Genomic DNA, 15574 nt, shown 5'->3' with positions numbered 1-15574 from the left:
GTTGTTCCTATTGAAATCTGGTAGAAGAAGTATGAAAGCGTTTAGTGTCCAAAAAGGTGGTATGAGAGAAACACCTTCTTTATCACAAGAAGGGGAAATGTTGAGAAGAGAGACTGCAATGCAAGAGTGCAGAAGCTTTTATTTTGAAGGTGAGGACGTGGCTTTCACACATGAATAATGTTGATTTTTCCCTCCTCCCCAGGTATTGTGCCTTTATATTTCTTTTACAGGTGTTCAGTAATGCTGTAGCCTTCTTAGTAAAGGGACTGTTCAAATGTAAAGGCTTAGTGCTATTACTTGAAAAATAATAATTTTATCATGAATCTAGAAAATACTATAGATGAAGTGATGGAATGGGGGGGAGGAAGCCTCCACAGTAGCTGCAGTAGAACAGTACATTCCCCTATACCTGCTTGTGGCAGTGTTGGCATTAGCTTGTCTTTGAAAGATGAAGCAGCAGCAAAGCTCTGTGGGATGCTCTCAGCTCCCTTGAAAAGGCAAGTAGGATCCAAGGGAAGATGATGAAGGTTTAGACTCAGAATCCTCACACAACATGGAACCATCAATTTTAGTTTTGACTTGAAAAAAAAAAGATTATCGATTGTAACTGGAAAAAAAAACAGAGTTTCTTACTTTATATATATAGAAAACTGCAAGATTGGAACCCACCTCCAAGGCAAGATGCTGAGTTGCAGCAGTACAAACCCTGAGTATCTCTCAGTGCTATGGGGTACAGTTCTGTAAGCTTACTTTGTTAAGGAAAAGAAAATAAAGCATTTTAGCAAGTAGAAATACTGTTTAAATCTGTTCCACATCTTCAAATGAATTGAATTTTACATTCTACTAAGTTCCATGGATGATTGCTTATGATATCTTTTGGATAATGTTCCATATTTATATGAAATAAGTGCCAGGCCCAGTGCTCCGATTGCAGACAAAGCAAAAAGCACATAGAGTGCTATTTCTGCACTCTGTGATGTTAAATCTAGTCCCAAAAAGCGCACACTGCCAGCCAGTCCCGGTGTGGTGTCTGGTATCACTGTTCATGAGAAAACAAGAAGAAACAGTTAGTGCGTGGCTTGTCAGGAGCACTTTCATGTGTATGTACGTATCACTTCTTCCTCACTCTGCAGGGCTTTTTAGCACAGCTCTTCAGTGCTCTGGCAGTAGCTGTGCGTCTCTGGGGTCAGCATTTGACACAACTCCAGCTCAGAGCAATGGTACAGCTGAGGGCTTATAGAGAGCTCCTGGGCCTGGGGGAGAGGCAAGTATTGCCTGACATCCACTGCTGATAGAAACTATTTAAACATCCAAACTGAAGCGGTTGCTGCTCAGTTAATAGACTTAGTTCAGGGATCACAAGATAAAAAAAGAATATTTCCAAAGTCATCTTAGAAAGTACTCAATGGGTGGGATGTGGCAAACATAGTAGAATGCAGTAACTTTCTTTGTTTTGAGGACAGACAGGTAGCTGAGTGTTAGCATAAAATCCTAAGTTATTCGGGTTTTGGAAACAGAAAAGACACTATGTTCTGCATGAATATCTTCATTAATAAAGGCTGGTGATTAGGCAGTTTGCTACCCCAGCCCTTCAAAAGAAAGGAGAAAATAATGTCTTAGGACAGGAGATGATGGAAATGCAATTTCTGCTGCACCACTTACCTTCAGGCTCCGTTTCCAGACAGGGATGTGGGCCCTTTGCAGGATCTGGAAAGCCATTGCAGCTGATGATCTGTGCGTAGTACCTGGCAGAGGCCTTGGGGAGCCGTGGCAGCGTGGGGTCCGTGTAATTCACGTGGTAGAACCCAAACCTTTCATCAAAGCCCACTGCCCACTCAAAGTTGTCCATCAGTGTCCATGCCGTGTAACCACGCAGGTCAACGCCATCAAGCACGACAGCTGTGAGCAGGAGCAGACACAGCAGGTTAGTCGAGCAGTCAGGTGGCAGGAGACACCAGCAGTGGTGCAAACAGGGCACTACACAGAAGTGCAGCACAGTTTTTAGAAACAGCAGTGGTTAGGAGTATCCAGTTTAACCATTAACCCATCAAGTAATGGAGCCCTCTCTTGCCAGATGCAGCTATACAGGGAAGCTGCCCTTATCCTACTCTATTAAACCCATGCTTTGTTCTACCTTTGGTTAATCTTTCCCTGCAATAAGTCTTGGCCAGCAATGACCAGTTTCTGCTAAAATCCAAAGGCTTTCAACATGGCTGCAGAGTAAATCTGTGTATTATTTACAAACGTGGTGGCAGTGATGTGTCAGCTCCTTGCAAGTTGCTTTGATCAGCAGCATCTCCCAGTAAAACTAACACGTGCAGCTTTAAATAATCATTCCTACCTTTCAGAGCTTCATTAATGTAGTTCCGATGGTAATGCATTCTCCAGGTGTCATTGAAATCTACAGCTCCCCTCTCCGATACCCCATTTTCAGTCACATAAATAGGAGGGTTGTTGTACTCTTCCTTTATCCACCTCAGCAGCTTTCGGAAGCCAAAGGGCGTCACCTTTAGCCAGAAGGAACCAGAGTTCAGCCAGCTGCGGTCAGTTACTGAAGCAACACCCCTGCAGAGGAGGACACAGTGATGACAGCACAGCCCCACTGCCCGGCCCTGCAATTACTGCTCAGCTGGGAAATCTGACACCAAGCTCTGTAGAAAACTGCACCCAGGGGCAAGCTGTGAAAAGCACTGAGCCTGGGGGAGGTGAAGGGCTGATGGTATTCACAAACCTCCAGAAAACACTTCTCATATTTAGTTTTAAAGCTGTATTCTGCCTGTAGATAAAAAGCTTCACTTTCTTAATGTAAATTTAGCCTTTAAGTGATTTAACCGTAAACCAGGACACTTTTTCACTTCAAACTACAGACTGGACACAGAAAAGATGATAAATACAGCTGCTGCCAAATGGCTTTCAAGACTGATTTCTTTGTTTTTAGATGCTCTAATTTTCCCTGTTCTGTTTTAACAATTCACTTTTATAATCAGGTCATAAAGGAAGGGCCTATTCTGAACACAGCATCGCAGATACTGTCTGTGGAAATTTTCCTACTACTGGTTAACTATGAACATCTCGTGGCTTTATTTGCTACTAGTTTACATTGCTCAGACGGCCAGTGCATATTTTACTTGACCAATAAATTATATCTTACCTGTCAGCATCATACGACAGAATACCAGTAGCATACTCATACTTGTATGTTAAAACAGTAGTGTAATGATTTAGACCAAAGTAGTCATATGTGCCTTTAATTCTTTGCTTTTCACTTTCAGTAAATTCTGGAAGTCTGCAACAGGAAACAAAAAGCCATAAACCCATCAAAATGCAATAAGCACTAGTGAAGGTACAGTGATCTTTCTAGAGGAACATGGGAAAAATCCCATCAGTTTGTTATTAAAGCACAGAGAGGGTAAAAAACAAGCTTTCATTATATATGTCCAGAAAGAGTCTATCCCCAGGGTAGAAGCTTGGAGAAATCTCTTTTATATTAGTAAACATAATTTGCAAGAAAGGTAAAGAGAAAGCAGAAAAAAATATACAGTAGTTCCCCTGTGAGACTACACTAGGATTTCTACAGCACCATTTCAACAGATTTCTTCCTACTTGGCGGCTTATCAGAAAAGCAGGTTTTAGCTCAGCAGGTAGAAGAAAAGCAAGAATGTGCCTGTGCTCTTACCGGGAGCTGCTCAGACCCTGGGCCAGGCTGCGTTCCCGAATCCTTGTTTTCATCACTTCATTATAATCACCGTTCTTGAAAATGGGGTGAGCAAACCAACCTATAAAAAACTTACCCAGGAAATAAGAGAAGGATAAGTCATGGATTAAAATAGGAGGTTTAACTATTCCTTTCTATAGGCTGCTTTATACATAGAAGCTGGCTCTATAATGAGCAAGCAGATATGCAGGAATACCTATATTACTGCAGCAAATTTAACAAGCAGCCTAGAGAGCTGTGACCAGGTTCTTCCCTACCTGCAAGTATCGTCTGGCAGCATCAAAATCCTCCTGTTTGTGTGGGTTCCTTGGTTCAGCCCAGTCAGAGTTGATGGTGATAGAGATCAGCCCTCCTTGTTTTGCACGGTAAGTCTCATTGTAGAGGTGCCAGGCTTCTGCGTGGGCCTTGATTAGGTTGTGCCCCACCACATAGGGTGCTCGCCCAGGTCTAACAGAGATACCTGCAGGGAAAGGGACAGCATTAGCTCTGAAGTAGCAATTCCTAACACTCCTCTGCTTCTTCCCAGCTTAGCTAGCACCCAGGACATGCAGAGCTGCCCACCAGTAAGTGAACAAGCATGCAGTACCCGGTGCCTCTGAGCGCAGGCATGGGCTGAGGTGCATGGGTCAGAAGGTCTGCTGAAGGCACAGCTGTCATGGGCAAGCTGTGGGGAACACACATCACCCCCCTGCCCATGCTCTGCTGCCAGCACAGAGAGCAGAAAGCCATGTGTTCAGGCCAGCTTCCACCCATCCCCTTAAAAATTAGCAGTCTTACCTGGAGCAGCAGAGCCAAAGCCATAGCCAAGATATGCAGTGTTGTAGGGTTCATTAAGGGTTATCCAAAATTTCACTTTGTCTCCCAATCTCTGGAAAAGGAGCTCAGCATATTCCTTAAACCTCTGAACGATGGTATCATTCTCCCACCCACCGATGTCCTGCAGTGCCTGTGGGAGATCCCAGTGATAGAGAGTGACCTGTGGGAATGGCAATGAGAGAAAGGACTCAGACGGTCATTTGTTCACTTTCAGAAGGAAGGACTGCCTTGTTTGCAGGCAAAAGCCCAGCTCCAGCTGCAGTTTTCTAACAGGCACATACAGCCTGGGAATTCACAAGGACAAAGAGCTTCCCAGTAATGCCAACACAGGAACCATGCAGGCAAATCAGAAAGTGGGGATCTGATCTTTCAGCATCAGGATAATTCTCAACTCCTGCACTCCATTGGATTTCCAGTCTGTTTTTACAGTTACCTGAGGCGTAATGTTGGCTGCCAGAAGAGCATCAATTAGCCTTTCATAGTAGTTCAGTCCCTTTTCATTGACGTATCTAGTGGTCCCATCTGGGAGAACGCGGGCCCAGGAGATTGAAAAGCGATAGTGAGACACCTTGAGGCGTTTCAGCATTTCCACATCCTCCTCAATCTTGTGGTAGCTGTCACAAGCTACATCTCCATTGTCATCATTGCTGATTTTCAAAGGAGTGTGAGCGAATTTGTCCCAAATGCTAAGTCCTTTCCCATCTGCTCTCCATGCTCCCTCAATCTGTAAATGAAGATGGGGGACAGAAGGGAGAAAACATCAGTAAACCTCAAATTTACATCTTGATCCAGGAAAGAATTCTGCCTGTCAGACTTTGCGGCACCACACAACATTCTGACTTAATCGCGTAAGCCTTGAAACAGTATCATTTTTTGCTGTACTAAACCGCTAAGGTCTCTGGGGCCACAATGCATAGACATTGTACTAGCAAAGTACAATGTCAAAGGAAAGGTATTGCTTTTTCCCTTCCCCTTGTGAAACCTATAACACTGTCTCAATTTCTGTGGTATAACCATGCTGTTATAAATGAAAACCTGAGATATTTCAGGCAGTTGTTACAGTAACCCCCAATTACCATAAAACCTAATGTAGTAGCTGTAGGTGTCTCATCCAAAACGATTTAACTGTCCTTGAGTGTTGGAAGAATCACTCTTTGTTTCCTAACCTGATATGCAGCTGTTGCTACACTCCAACAAAAGTTCTTTGGAAACTCCCCATATAAAAATTCATCTTCTTTCGGCAATGGGATGCCATTATTGCGAATGATTTCTGCATAGTACACAGCCGAGCGCCTTGGGGTTCTGGGCCTGTTGGGATCATCAAAATCAACCTCGTGCAATCCAAATCTTGGTTCATAACCATTCAACCATTCAAAGAAATCCAGAAAAGACCAAGCATTGTATCCTCTCAGATTAACTCCATCCAGCTTGTAAGCTGAAAGACCAGAAACAATGAGAGAGCATCAGTGTTGTTTCACACATCTAACAAACCACAAGGAATTCACTTGCAAACACCTTCAGCTTCATCAAGGTGTCTCTGGACAAGAAAGACCATGAGAGACTTCACATCTGGAGGATACAGAATACAAAGGAATATACAAATGAGATCAGAAAAAAATCCCACAGTGTTTATACTGTACTCAGAACATTTAAAGAACAGCAAAAGATACTTTTAGAAACTACACCTCAGAGGAAAAGAGCAACAAGAATGTAGAGGGGAGATACACAACACAAAATAAAAGCAAGCATTTGTACCTTTTAAAGCTTCATCAATGTATGTTTTGTGGTAAAGTATCCTGGTGTGGTCATCAACATCCGATTTGGTCTTTATCCCCACCCCGTTCTCAATGATGTACATTGGGGGATTCCCATACTCTTCTTTGACCCAGTTCAGCAGCCTCCGCAGCCCCCAGGCCACAGCCCGATGTTGAGCAAGAGCTGAGGTAGGCCAGGAGCTGTCAACTTCTGTTGATATTTCCTGGTCATACTCATAAGAGGAGGGATTCAGACGGGTTGTTGCATGGGTTACAAGTTTGGTAGTGTAGGTGTTGAAACACAAAACATCCGCTGTGCCCCTGATGTACTCACGCTCTTTAGCTGTGAAAACTGGTAGGCGGGATGACGGCAGGTTTTGGAGCTCACTCCTGTTCCCAACTTTCCATTTCATGACTTCAGGGTAGTCCCCATTTTTGAAAACTGGATGTGCAAACCACCCCACCGTAAACTGCATGTATCTGTCTGCAGCTTCTATGTCCCTGGGGTTGTTTGGTGTCTTTGGCTCAATCCAATCAATATTGAGACACAGAGAAATGACCCCTCCCTGACTCGCTCTGTATTTGTCATCATACGTGTGGTAGACTCTGGCGTGAGCTTTCAGTAAGGTGTGTGCCACTTCATAGGGAGCAACACCAGGATTTCTGACATTGGGTGGAAATTCACCCGTCCCATAGCTAACCCAGGCAATGACTTGGGGTTCATTGAACGTCAGCCAGAATTTCACCCTGTCCCCAAAGGTCTGGAAGCAGAAGTCTGCAAAACTGTCAAACAGTTCGATCAGCTCACTGCTCTCCCAGCCACCAATGTCCTGCAGAGCTTGTGGGAGGTCCCAGTGGTACAGGGTGACAATTGGAGTGATGTTGTTTGCGACCAGTCCATCAATGAGACGGTTATAGTAATCAACACCATGGCTGTTTATTGAATTGTTCCTTCCGTTGGGGAAAATTCGAGGCCAGGACAGAGAGAAACGATAGTTCTTTACTCCTAAGGCTCTCAGCAGGTAAATATCTTCCTCCACTTTGTTGTAGCTATTACAAGCTATATCTCCAGTTTCGTTGTTTTTTATGTTTCCTGGTACGTGGGTGAAGTTATCCCAAACACTGGGTCCTTTGCCATCCGCATCCCAACCTCCCTCTATCTGGTATGCAGAAGATGACACGCCCCATGTAAAGTCCTCTGGGAACGTCCCATAGAAGTACGTGTCCCTCTCAAAGTCTGTTTGGGATGAAAACTTCTGCCAGACAATCTTTGACTTAGAGGGAACTTCTGATGCTGGTAGACTTGGCAACTTCGATGGTGTGGGTAGACCAAACGCCACCGACACAGAACTTCTCTTTGAGACTTTGGATGGGAAACCATTATTTTCAATAACACTGGAATAGAAGTAAGCACTTGCCCTGGGAGTCCTTGGTCTGTTGCTGTCTTCAAAATTCACATGATGTAGCCCAAATTTTAGGCTGTAGCCCCCTGGGCCTTCAAAGCCATCAACCAGGGATCGAGCAACGTATGACTGAACATCAACTGCATCTAGTTTTACCGCTGTCATAGAAACAGTACAAGACTCTGTTAGTCACTTGAACATTTATGAATGCAGCACAGCAGAGCACAAGCATGCACCTGAGGGTAACAACAGGATGACAGCCAAACATCTCTGAATTGTCTTTAGGTAAAAAAAAACAAAAACAAAACATTAAGAGTCTTTGGCAAGAAGAGCCTTGATTACTATAATAGGAGGCACTCAAACATTTAGTGATAAAAATGCATCAGAAAATAAGTATTTGAGTAAAACCCACTTGTGCAACGGGTATCCTCTTCCCTATGCTCTAGTTTTCAAGCACAACTCATCAGCTTAAGTATACAGTGCTATATACAACTATAGTTAAACTGACACGTGACAAGTATGTAGTGCTTGTCTAGCTTCCCCGGGCACAGAAGAATTCTACAGAACACAATACTCAGAACCACTGGAGACAAGTCTAGCATCCTTCCTCATAGTGCCTACAGTAAAGCACTGTCTCTCTTATTCCAGAAAAGTTCACTTTCCCATCTTCCTTCTGCAGAGGCAAAATAGCAATACTAAATACTAGGACTTCAGTTACCAGTATAATTTTTTGTTGAAGTGATACAGTTTGCAAAGACACAGGCATACATTGAATCTTTCTCAAAATAATTGAGACAAATATCTCCCTAAACATTCTAACCTGCAATGGTCAGATCTAGTGAATCAGTAAAGACATCATCCAGTCCCATCTATGAGATCTCTGCAGGTAAAAGCCTGCCTGTAACCAAATTTTCTTCAGAGATGATGAAACAGGTAAACAATGTTTTCACTGAGAGACTGGCTATGGCTACATCTGTGCCTATGGAAAGCCTCTTCCAGTACCTAGATGAAATGTAGAGTTCCACACCTGGTCACCAGACAGGCTGCAATTTATGACACTATGTACAGAAGAGGTAGCCTACCTCATATTACTATAAAGCTAATCACTGTGGAAGTGACAGAATAGCCACTAACCATTATTTTAACATACAAAAAAAAAAAAAAAAAGCATACCTTTTAGAGCCTCATTGATGTATCGGCGGAAATAATCCACTCGTAGAGTGTCATTAATAAGATCCCCTGCAGCTTCAGTCGGCATACCATTTCCTGCTATGTAAATCGGGATCTTTGTCCCTGTATATTCCTGGGACACAAATTTCAGCAGCCTTCTTAATCCCCACGGGACCACATGGATTGAAGAAGAGGCCGTCTTTGGCCACGAAGGATCTACATGCAAAGAGAAGTTCCCGATGCTTTCGTATCCTGGTGTGCAGGTAGCATTAGTCACAGCACTAACCAAGTGGGAAGTGTAATGGGAAAGGCCAAAAAAATCTGCTGTTCCTTTCACCCAGGTTTTCTCCTCCTCCGTAAACACAGGCAGCTGTGCAACTGTTGTGGAGCACTGCTGGTTTATTTCCTGGATCTGAGCCTTCAGGATATCTGGGTAGTCACCGTTAACAAACACAGGGTGAGCAAACCAGCCAAGCATGAACTGCAGGTACCTCTCTGATGCCTTCACGTCCTCAGAGTTGGCTGGAGTCTGGGGTTCAGCCCAATCCGAGTTCAGCACCAGCCCTACCCTTCCCTGCTGCTGAGAACGGTATCTGTCATTGTACAGGTGCCAGACCTTAGCATGAGCCTTGAGAATTGTGTGAGCCACCTGGGGGCAGAAAGCAGAGGAATACGTGTCTCACTGCTTTGCACAACACTGCATTAACACTGCCCTGTGAGAAAGACATCTCCATGTGAAACAAGAAACCTTGACAAAACAAATAATCCTAGCTAGGGAGTAACGCAGGATTTGGATTAAGTATAAGAATCTGGCTGATTTTGTAGCATCCATTAACTAATACCTTTTCTTGGGAATATCCTAAGTCCAGCAAGCAAACAATTGTCTCAGATGCCTTAAACACAGTTAAAATTTGCAGAATCAGAGGAACACAGCAATGGCATCTGTAGGTTCCTAGGTCCCTACCTTGTAAGATGCTATTCCTGGGTCTGTGATTCCTGGAGGATGCTCTCCGGTGCCATAGCCAGCATAGCTGATAACCCAGGGCTCATGGAATGTAACCCAAAACTTGACCCGATCCCCAAAAGTGGCAAAGCAGAAGTCCGCGTAGTTTGCAAAAGCATCTATGATACTGTCATTCTGCCAGCCACCAAGAACCTGAAGAGCCTGTGGGAGGTCCCAGTGGAAAAGAGTCACCATGGGCTCAATGTTAGCCTCTAGCAACCTGTCAATTAATTGGTTATAATAATCCACACCCTTTAATGCAATGGTTTCATTGGTGCCACCAGGGAAAATTCTAGGCCAGGATATAGAAAATTTGTACAGCTGGGGATGAAGACCTCTAAGCAAATAAACATCATAGCTGGTTTTATGGTAGCTGTCACATGCCACATCTGTTGTTTGGTTCATGTAGACATGACCTTCGTGCCCAAACTGATCCCAGATGCTCTCTCCTTTCCCATCCTCTGCCCAGGCTCCTTCAATATTAAAGGCACCTGTGGACGTGCCCCAGAGGAAACCACTTGGGAAAACATCTTGCAGGAAATTATCCCTCTCCAATTCAGACTGGTTAGCAAACATTTCCCAAACTGTTTGATAGGAGGAGCGAGGGACAAGAGCAGCAATTGGATTCTCTTGCAGAGTATATGTTTTGCTGAAAATAAAATAAAATAAAGAGTTACAACCTCAAGGTGGATGCCAGTGCCACAGAATTTGCAAACAAGGAGGATAAATGAATTGTTTGCTTCTCATTCAGCTCACATATGCCATTTAGGGAACAGCCCCTTTGTCATCCGATCAATCCAACCTCCTGCCATCCAGCTGGCAGATGAAGAAGTGCAGTAAACTAACTGCAGAGCACCTCAAGTGCAATGTACTTCATGCATTTCTCAGCAGATAGAGTTTCAAAATTCATTAAACCAGGTCAAAGACAAATAAAATCCTTGCTGTGTGTAGCAATTTCCAATCAATCCTGCTTCACTAGTCCTTAGCTTCTTTCTGTGCAATGACATTCTCTTCAACTCTGTAGGCACAGCTGGTTTCTCACATAGGATAACTGCTATGTTTTTAATTTTATACATATATATTTAATACAAATTTATGGATACTATATTGATAAAAAAAGAACAGTAGGCTTGGAATATGTACCTGCTACTACTGTCTTGAACATGCAGTCTGGGTAACTAAGCATGAAGGAGAGACAGTTACATTTCCTGAAATATCAGGTTAGAAGATTGCCTGTAACAGCAAGATCCTGTACTCCACAGAAGGCCATTCCTCTGCATTCCCTTAAGCAACTAACAGCAATTTTACCATTAGAACTGAATTAAGTCTGCCTTGCATACTTATTTCTAAAGGATACCAATTTGTTACAGTATCTGATTTGAGGGAAAAGAACTGTACCTTAAAACATGAGATGAGAAGTCCAAGAATTCATTCACATCGTATCCAATCGTACGTGTCTTCTCTTTATTAATAGCTGAAAACAAACAATGGATGGGTTTAGTCACAAATGAAATGTCACAGACTGCATGACATTACTTGTACATACAATTACATCCTTTGAAACAAGGCTTTTTGTTCTCAAATAACTAGAAGCTATTTGTAGATTGAGTGTGTTGTGGTTTGTTTTTTTTTTTTCCAAGAACACAAAACCAAAAACAAACAAAAAAAACCTGTAGGATTATTTTACCTCATAATTATCTGGAGAGGAAAATTATATAGTTTCCCATTCAGAGACCCTCTACAGAACTCTTCTATTTCTCAAAACATATCACTTACCAGTGACAATGGCAGCTACTGGTATGAATGGATTCTCTTCAAAGGAACCACAATCAAGGAGCTTTAGGCTAAAAAGCAACACCTCTGTGTCCTTCCAGACATTCTGCAAAACAAGAATTCAAAGATTTCTATTTTTAATAATATTTATTGGTATTCCAAAGATGACACGTGGGAAGTCTCCACTTCTTGCTCTACACTTCTGGCCAGGCCATCACCCTCTGATTTATAAGGAATAAGTGTCCTGCATCGATACACAAAGCAAGATTGTTAACAAAGAGCCTGGCATAGTGCTTTTCTGGCTAGTGTTGCCTATGCTACACGATCTTGAGTAGCAACCTCTGTGCTCATCTCTGCAGACATGCGGACCTAGGTTCTGAAGGGCTTACAACAGTAATTTAATTGTCTATTACTACAAATTGTCTATTACTTCAAATTCATAATGTGAGAACTCCTCTAAGATACTTCTTTGCAATATAAGCTGTTAGGAAGGTTTACAAGGTTCAGTAGAATTGTAAGAAGGATTTATTCTATCAGCCCTACTCAACTACCAGAATTATAACTCCACATCCATGAAGTCATGAAGTTCAGTTTTCTTTTGCACACTGTGCATAAGTTACCTGGAATTCACTCAGTTTCAGGTAGAAATCTGTTTCATTTCCACACCAGTACTGAAGGCTAAGAGACAGGAAGTCTACTGAGTCCTGGAAACAAGAAAGGGAAAATGATCATCCCATAGGAAAATAACAGTCTTGCAGGCACTCCGTTCTACATATACAAAGTTGCTAAATGTTTGATACAGACACTGTTATAGTAAGAAGCCAGAAAGCTACATGGAACCCTGGAAAAACCAATGAGTGCAAACTGGACACAGTATGAGAAGATGCATTTTGTGCCTTTCCCTCTAAACAAAGCTAAATTTCAGAAGCACTAGAATTTAAAAAAAAACACAGTAAGAATATTTTTTGCATTTAATATTTCTTATTTACAATTGATTATTTAAATTAGCAAGACTGAAGAGTGTCTGATTAATCAGACAGAGAAACCTTTGTCACCATATGACTCGTGGTGGCCTTATCAATAATCCTCTGAGGAAAGTCCACTTCAGGAGCCTTTAGTCATTACACACGACAAACGTTACTTTACTAAAAGTCCACAGGTTCAAAGGAATAGATAGTATTCTTTTATTAAATAAGCCAGTTGCTGAAGCTGGGATTGAACAAACAAACTGATAAGCCTTCCATTTATTTTTCAGTCCAAGAGTTTTCCTTTAGTTTAGTCAGCTCATTTAGTACATCTTTTCTCCTCCTGCAAACCACACCTTGCCTATACCTTTGAAATGTCACACTCGCATCATTATTTGTGCCACTGTTAAATCCTGAAGGACCATGAACATGAGCCAAACACCTGCATTGTCATTTGTTCACTGCATCCCGCATCAACACACTCTAGGTGACAAGAACAACTCACGAGGGGGTTGGTCTTTACAGAAGGGATGTCATCATCTTCATAGAGATTAGTCCCATTGTGCCATCTCTGTTCTAGACCACTCTTAGCACAGCTCAGGCTGTGCTTTAACACATTAAATAGATTTTTATTTAATAGCAGTTATTTCGAATAAAGTAATTTAAAAGTTGGTTGTGCATTAAATAGGCTTGCAAATAAAATAGCAATGGGTACAGTTTTTGCAGGCACCTTGGCATTTAAGCACTCATATAATTGCTAATTATATGAGAGAAAAATACATTTCCTTGTTTTTAAATCAGTGCTTACCAGCCAGGAAAGGATGTTGAAGTAATTTTTAAAATCAGAGAGCTCACGTAATTGAGATAATCAAAAAGTAAAACGTACCACATTGGACAATGTGCTAAAATCCTATAGGTTGCAACAGGTCCCTTAATCCTCTACGTAAAAATCAAGTAAAACAAAATCAAATTTAAATTGGAAGTAATTTTCACTAAGGTGTTACCTGAAGAGAAACTGAAAGCAGCTCAGATGAAGTTCTATCCAAGTTCAGATCCATTCCTAAAGCAATGGACAGCTTTCCACCTTGGAAAACAAAACAAACCAGTAGTGCAGGAAATGCAAATGAAAATATATATATATATATATCAGTTCCCTGTAGATATTTTTAAATCTGAAATATGTGATAAGGCTTCAAAAATGAGGTGATTAATCACGAATGAAGGATTTTTCCTAGACAACACATTTAATGTTTGGTATATAAAGAGTACAAGGCTATTGCTGTTCTCAGGTACCAACTGGTTTTTAATAAGATCCGTCAACAAGCACATAAACGAGTCCTTAAGAGACAAAGCAGATATAAATATGGCAACATCTGTTTTTAAAGTACTAGTTTCTGCTGCTGAAATTAACCTGAGGCTTCTTAATGCTTCCTTGATGCTTAAAAAGAATATGTGTCAGTATACACACAGAGATACATGGTCTATGTTCTCCCCAACTACTTTGGCTGTCGTTTTTAGTAAAAAGCCATTACTGGTAATTGAAAAACAATTATCAAAATAAGGCGTTTGAAAAAATCCATTACTCAGATATTTCTTTGTGATTCTGAAAGTATTGCTAACACAGAAATCACACATAACGAATTGTGAGCTGGTCATATTCTAAAATCCTCCCCCCTGTTCTTACCTGATATGGAGTATTTCTCATGGTAAACACTGTAAGCTCTGATGTGAGCAGCAGCCAAGGCCTGGACGCAGACCTGGGGGTCACTGTAAGGCAGGCTTTGCAGGAGCTCAGGCAGGTCACTGAAGGTGAGCCACATATCAGCCAAACCTCCAAAAGCAACGAAACTGAACTCTGCATAGTTCACAAAATGGTCAGCAAAAGAGCTTGCGTTCCTGCCTACAGCCACACTGTCAGGAACACCCTTGTGATGGAGAACTACCACTGGCCTGAGGTCTGCAGCAACCAGTATTTTCAGCAGCTCCTGGTAGCATCGCACTTGAGCTTCATCTGGCTTCTTGGCATCCCCATTAGGAAGAATGCGTGCCCATGGCAAGAAGACTTTGTAATGTGTTACCCCAACCTCACGGAGGTGGGAGAAGTACTGCGGCAGCTGGGAAGTCACAGTATCTTGCTGACAGAAGTCATCATGGGCTTCAGATACAGCAGGGTCCAAAGCTTCTTTGGGTAGAACATGGCTTTGCAGATGCAATCTGTGCGCTAATGTGGTAGGCAGAGGTCCAGCAATGGCAACAAAGTTCTGAGCTAATTCCCCATCTATCCCAAAGCTAATAGAGACTAACAAGAAAAGGACAGCTGTCTTACAAACCAGCTCCATTTCTGGACCTGGCTCAGAAACTTTGTGTCCACGCTATTTATATTATAGTAGGAGTAATATTTAACTGCAGTTATCTGTTATGCAGATAAGTGCTCCCAGCAACAGCTGACACTCAAATGATAACAAATCAGGACTTTCAATTGATAGATGAACAAATGAATAGATGTTCTGGATGCAAAAGGTAACAAAAGCAGAATCACCTGCTTGGCTGGGGCCGAGTGCCACCAACACCTCAGGTGAGCAAGAAGGTGAAGAGACAAATTTGTGCCGTAATTCTTGGGTGTATGAAGGAAATCTCCATTTGGAAAAGCAGTTGTTACATGAATTCGAGAAGCAGTAACAGTGTGTGTCCCCATGCTATTAACAATATTATTTTATTGCTTTCCAAAGTACTCTTTACTTCAGCCTTGAGAATATTTTATCTCTCAGTAGGATGAGTGCACAGAGATCTCTTACCCAAATTGCTGCAACAAGGAGATAACTTCACTGTTGTACATGCAAATACAGCAAAATTGAAGAGCTGAGATCGTATTATTGAGACCCACCATCTGAGCTGCCTAAATGCAGAGCGCACTTAAATTAACTAAACAAAATTCTACAAAACTATATTGAAACTATACTGAAAAGTAAGTTCCG

At 42.1% G+C, this 15574-nt stretch overlaps 1 protein-coding gene across 1 annotated transcript; it reads right to left on the bottom strand.

The window, feature by feature from the left end:
• Window positions 1-121: 121 nt before the first annotated feature.
• Window positions 122-15014, bottom strand: LCT (lactase). The gene is made up of 17 exons (XM_015868852.3): window positions 14284-15014; window positions 13604-13683; window positions 12255-12338; window positions 11638-11740; window positions 11260-11335; window positions 9823-10510; window positions 8862-9507; window positions 6287-7846; window positions 5698-5966; window positions 4965-5255; window positions 4493-4691; window positions 3973-4175; window positions 3677-3786; window positions 3152-3286; window positions 2342-2565; window positions 1663-1899; window positions 122-1039 (listed from the first exon to the last, which is right to left on the bottom strand). Exons 1-17 carry the CDS (start codon window positions 14936-14938, stop codon window positions 834-836), a joined length of 5766 nt encoding a protein of 1921 aa, XP_015724338.2. The 5' UTR covers window positions 14939-15014; the 3' UTR covers window positions 122-833.
• Window positions 15015-15574: the final 560 nt, after the last annotated feature.

Source organism: Coturnix japonica, chromosome 7 (genome assembly GCF_054131305.1).
Source record: "Coturnix japonica strain WE chromosome 7, WE-NBRP24, whole genome shotgun sequence".
Classification (NCBI taxonomy): domain Eukaryota; kingdom Metazoa; phylum Chordata; class Aves; order Galliformes; family Phasianidae; genus Coturnix; species Coturnix japonica.
The sequence above is the reverse complement of the archived record's forward strand: the minus strand, read 5'-3'. Positions and strand labels throughout refer to the sequence as shown.

Excerpts from the sequence above, each read along its gene's own strand:
- LCT (XM_015868852.3), bottom strand. The coding sequence starts at position 14,938 with ATGGAGCTGGTTTGTAAGACAGCTGTCCTTTTCTTGTTAGTCTCTATT. Across the intron at positions 12,339-13,603 it reads TGCTTTCAGTTTCTCTTCAG|GACTCAGTAGACTTCCTGTC; the intron begins GTAACACCTTAG and ends TCTTGTTTCCAG. Across the intron at positions 9,508-9,822 it reads CAGGAATAGCATCTTACAAG|GTGGCTCACACAATTCTCAA; the intron begins GTAGGGACCTAG and ends TTCTGCCCCCAG.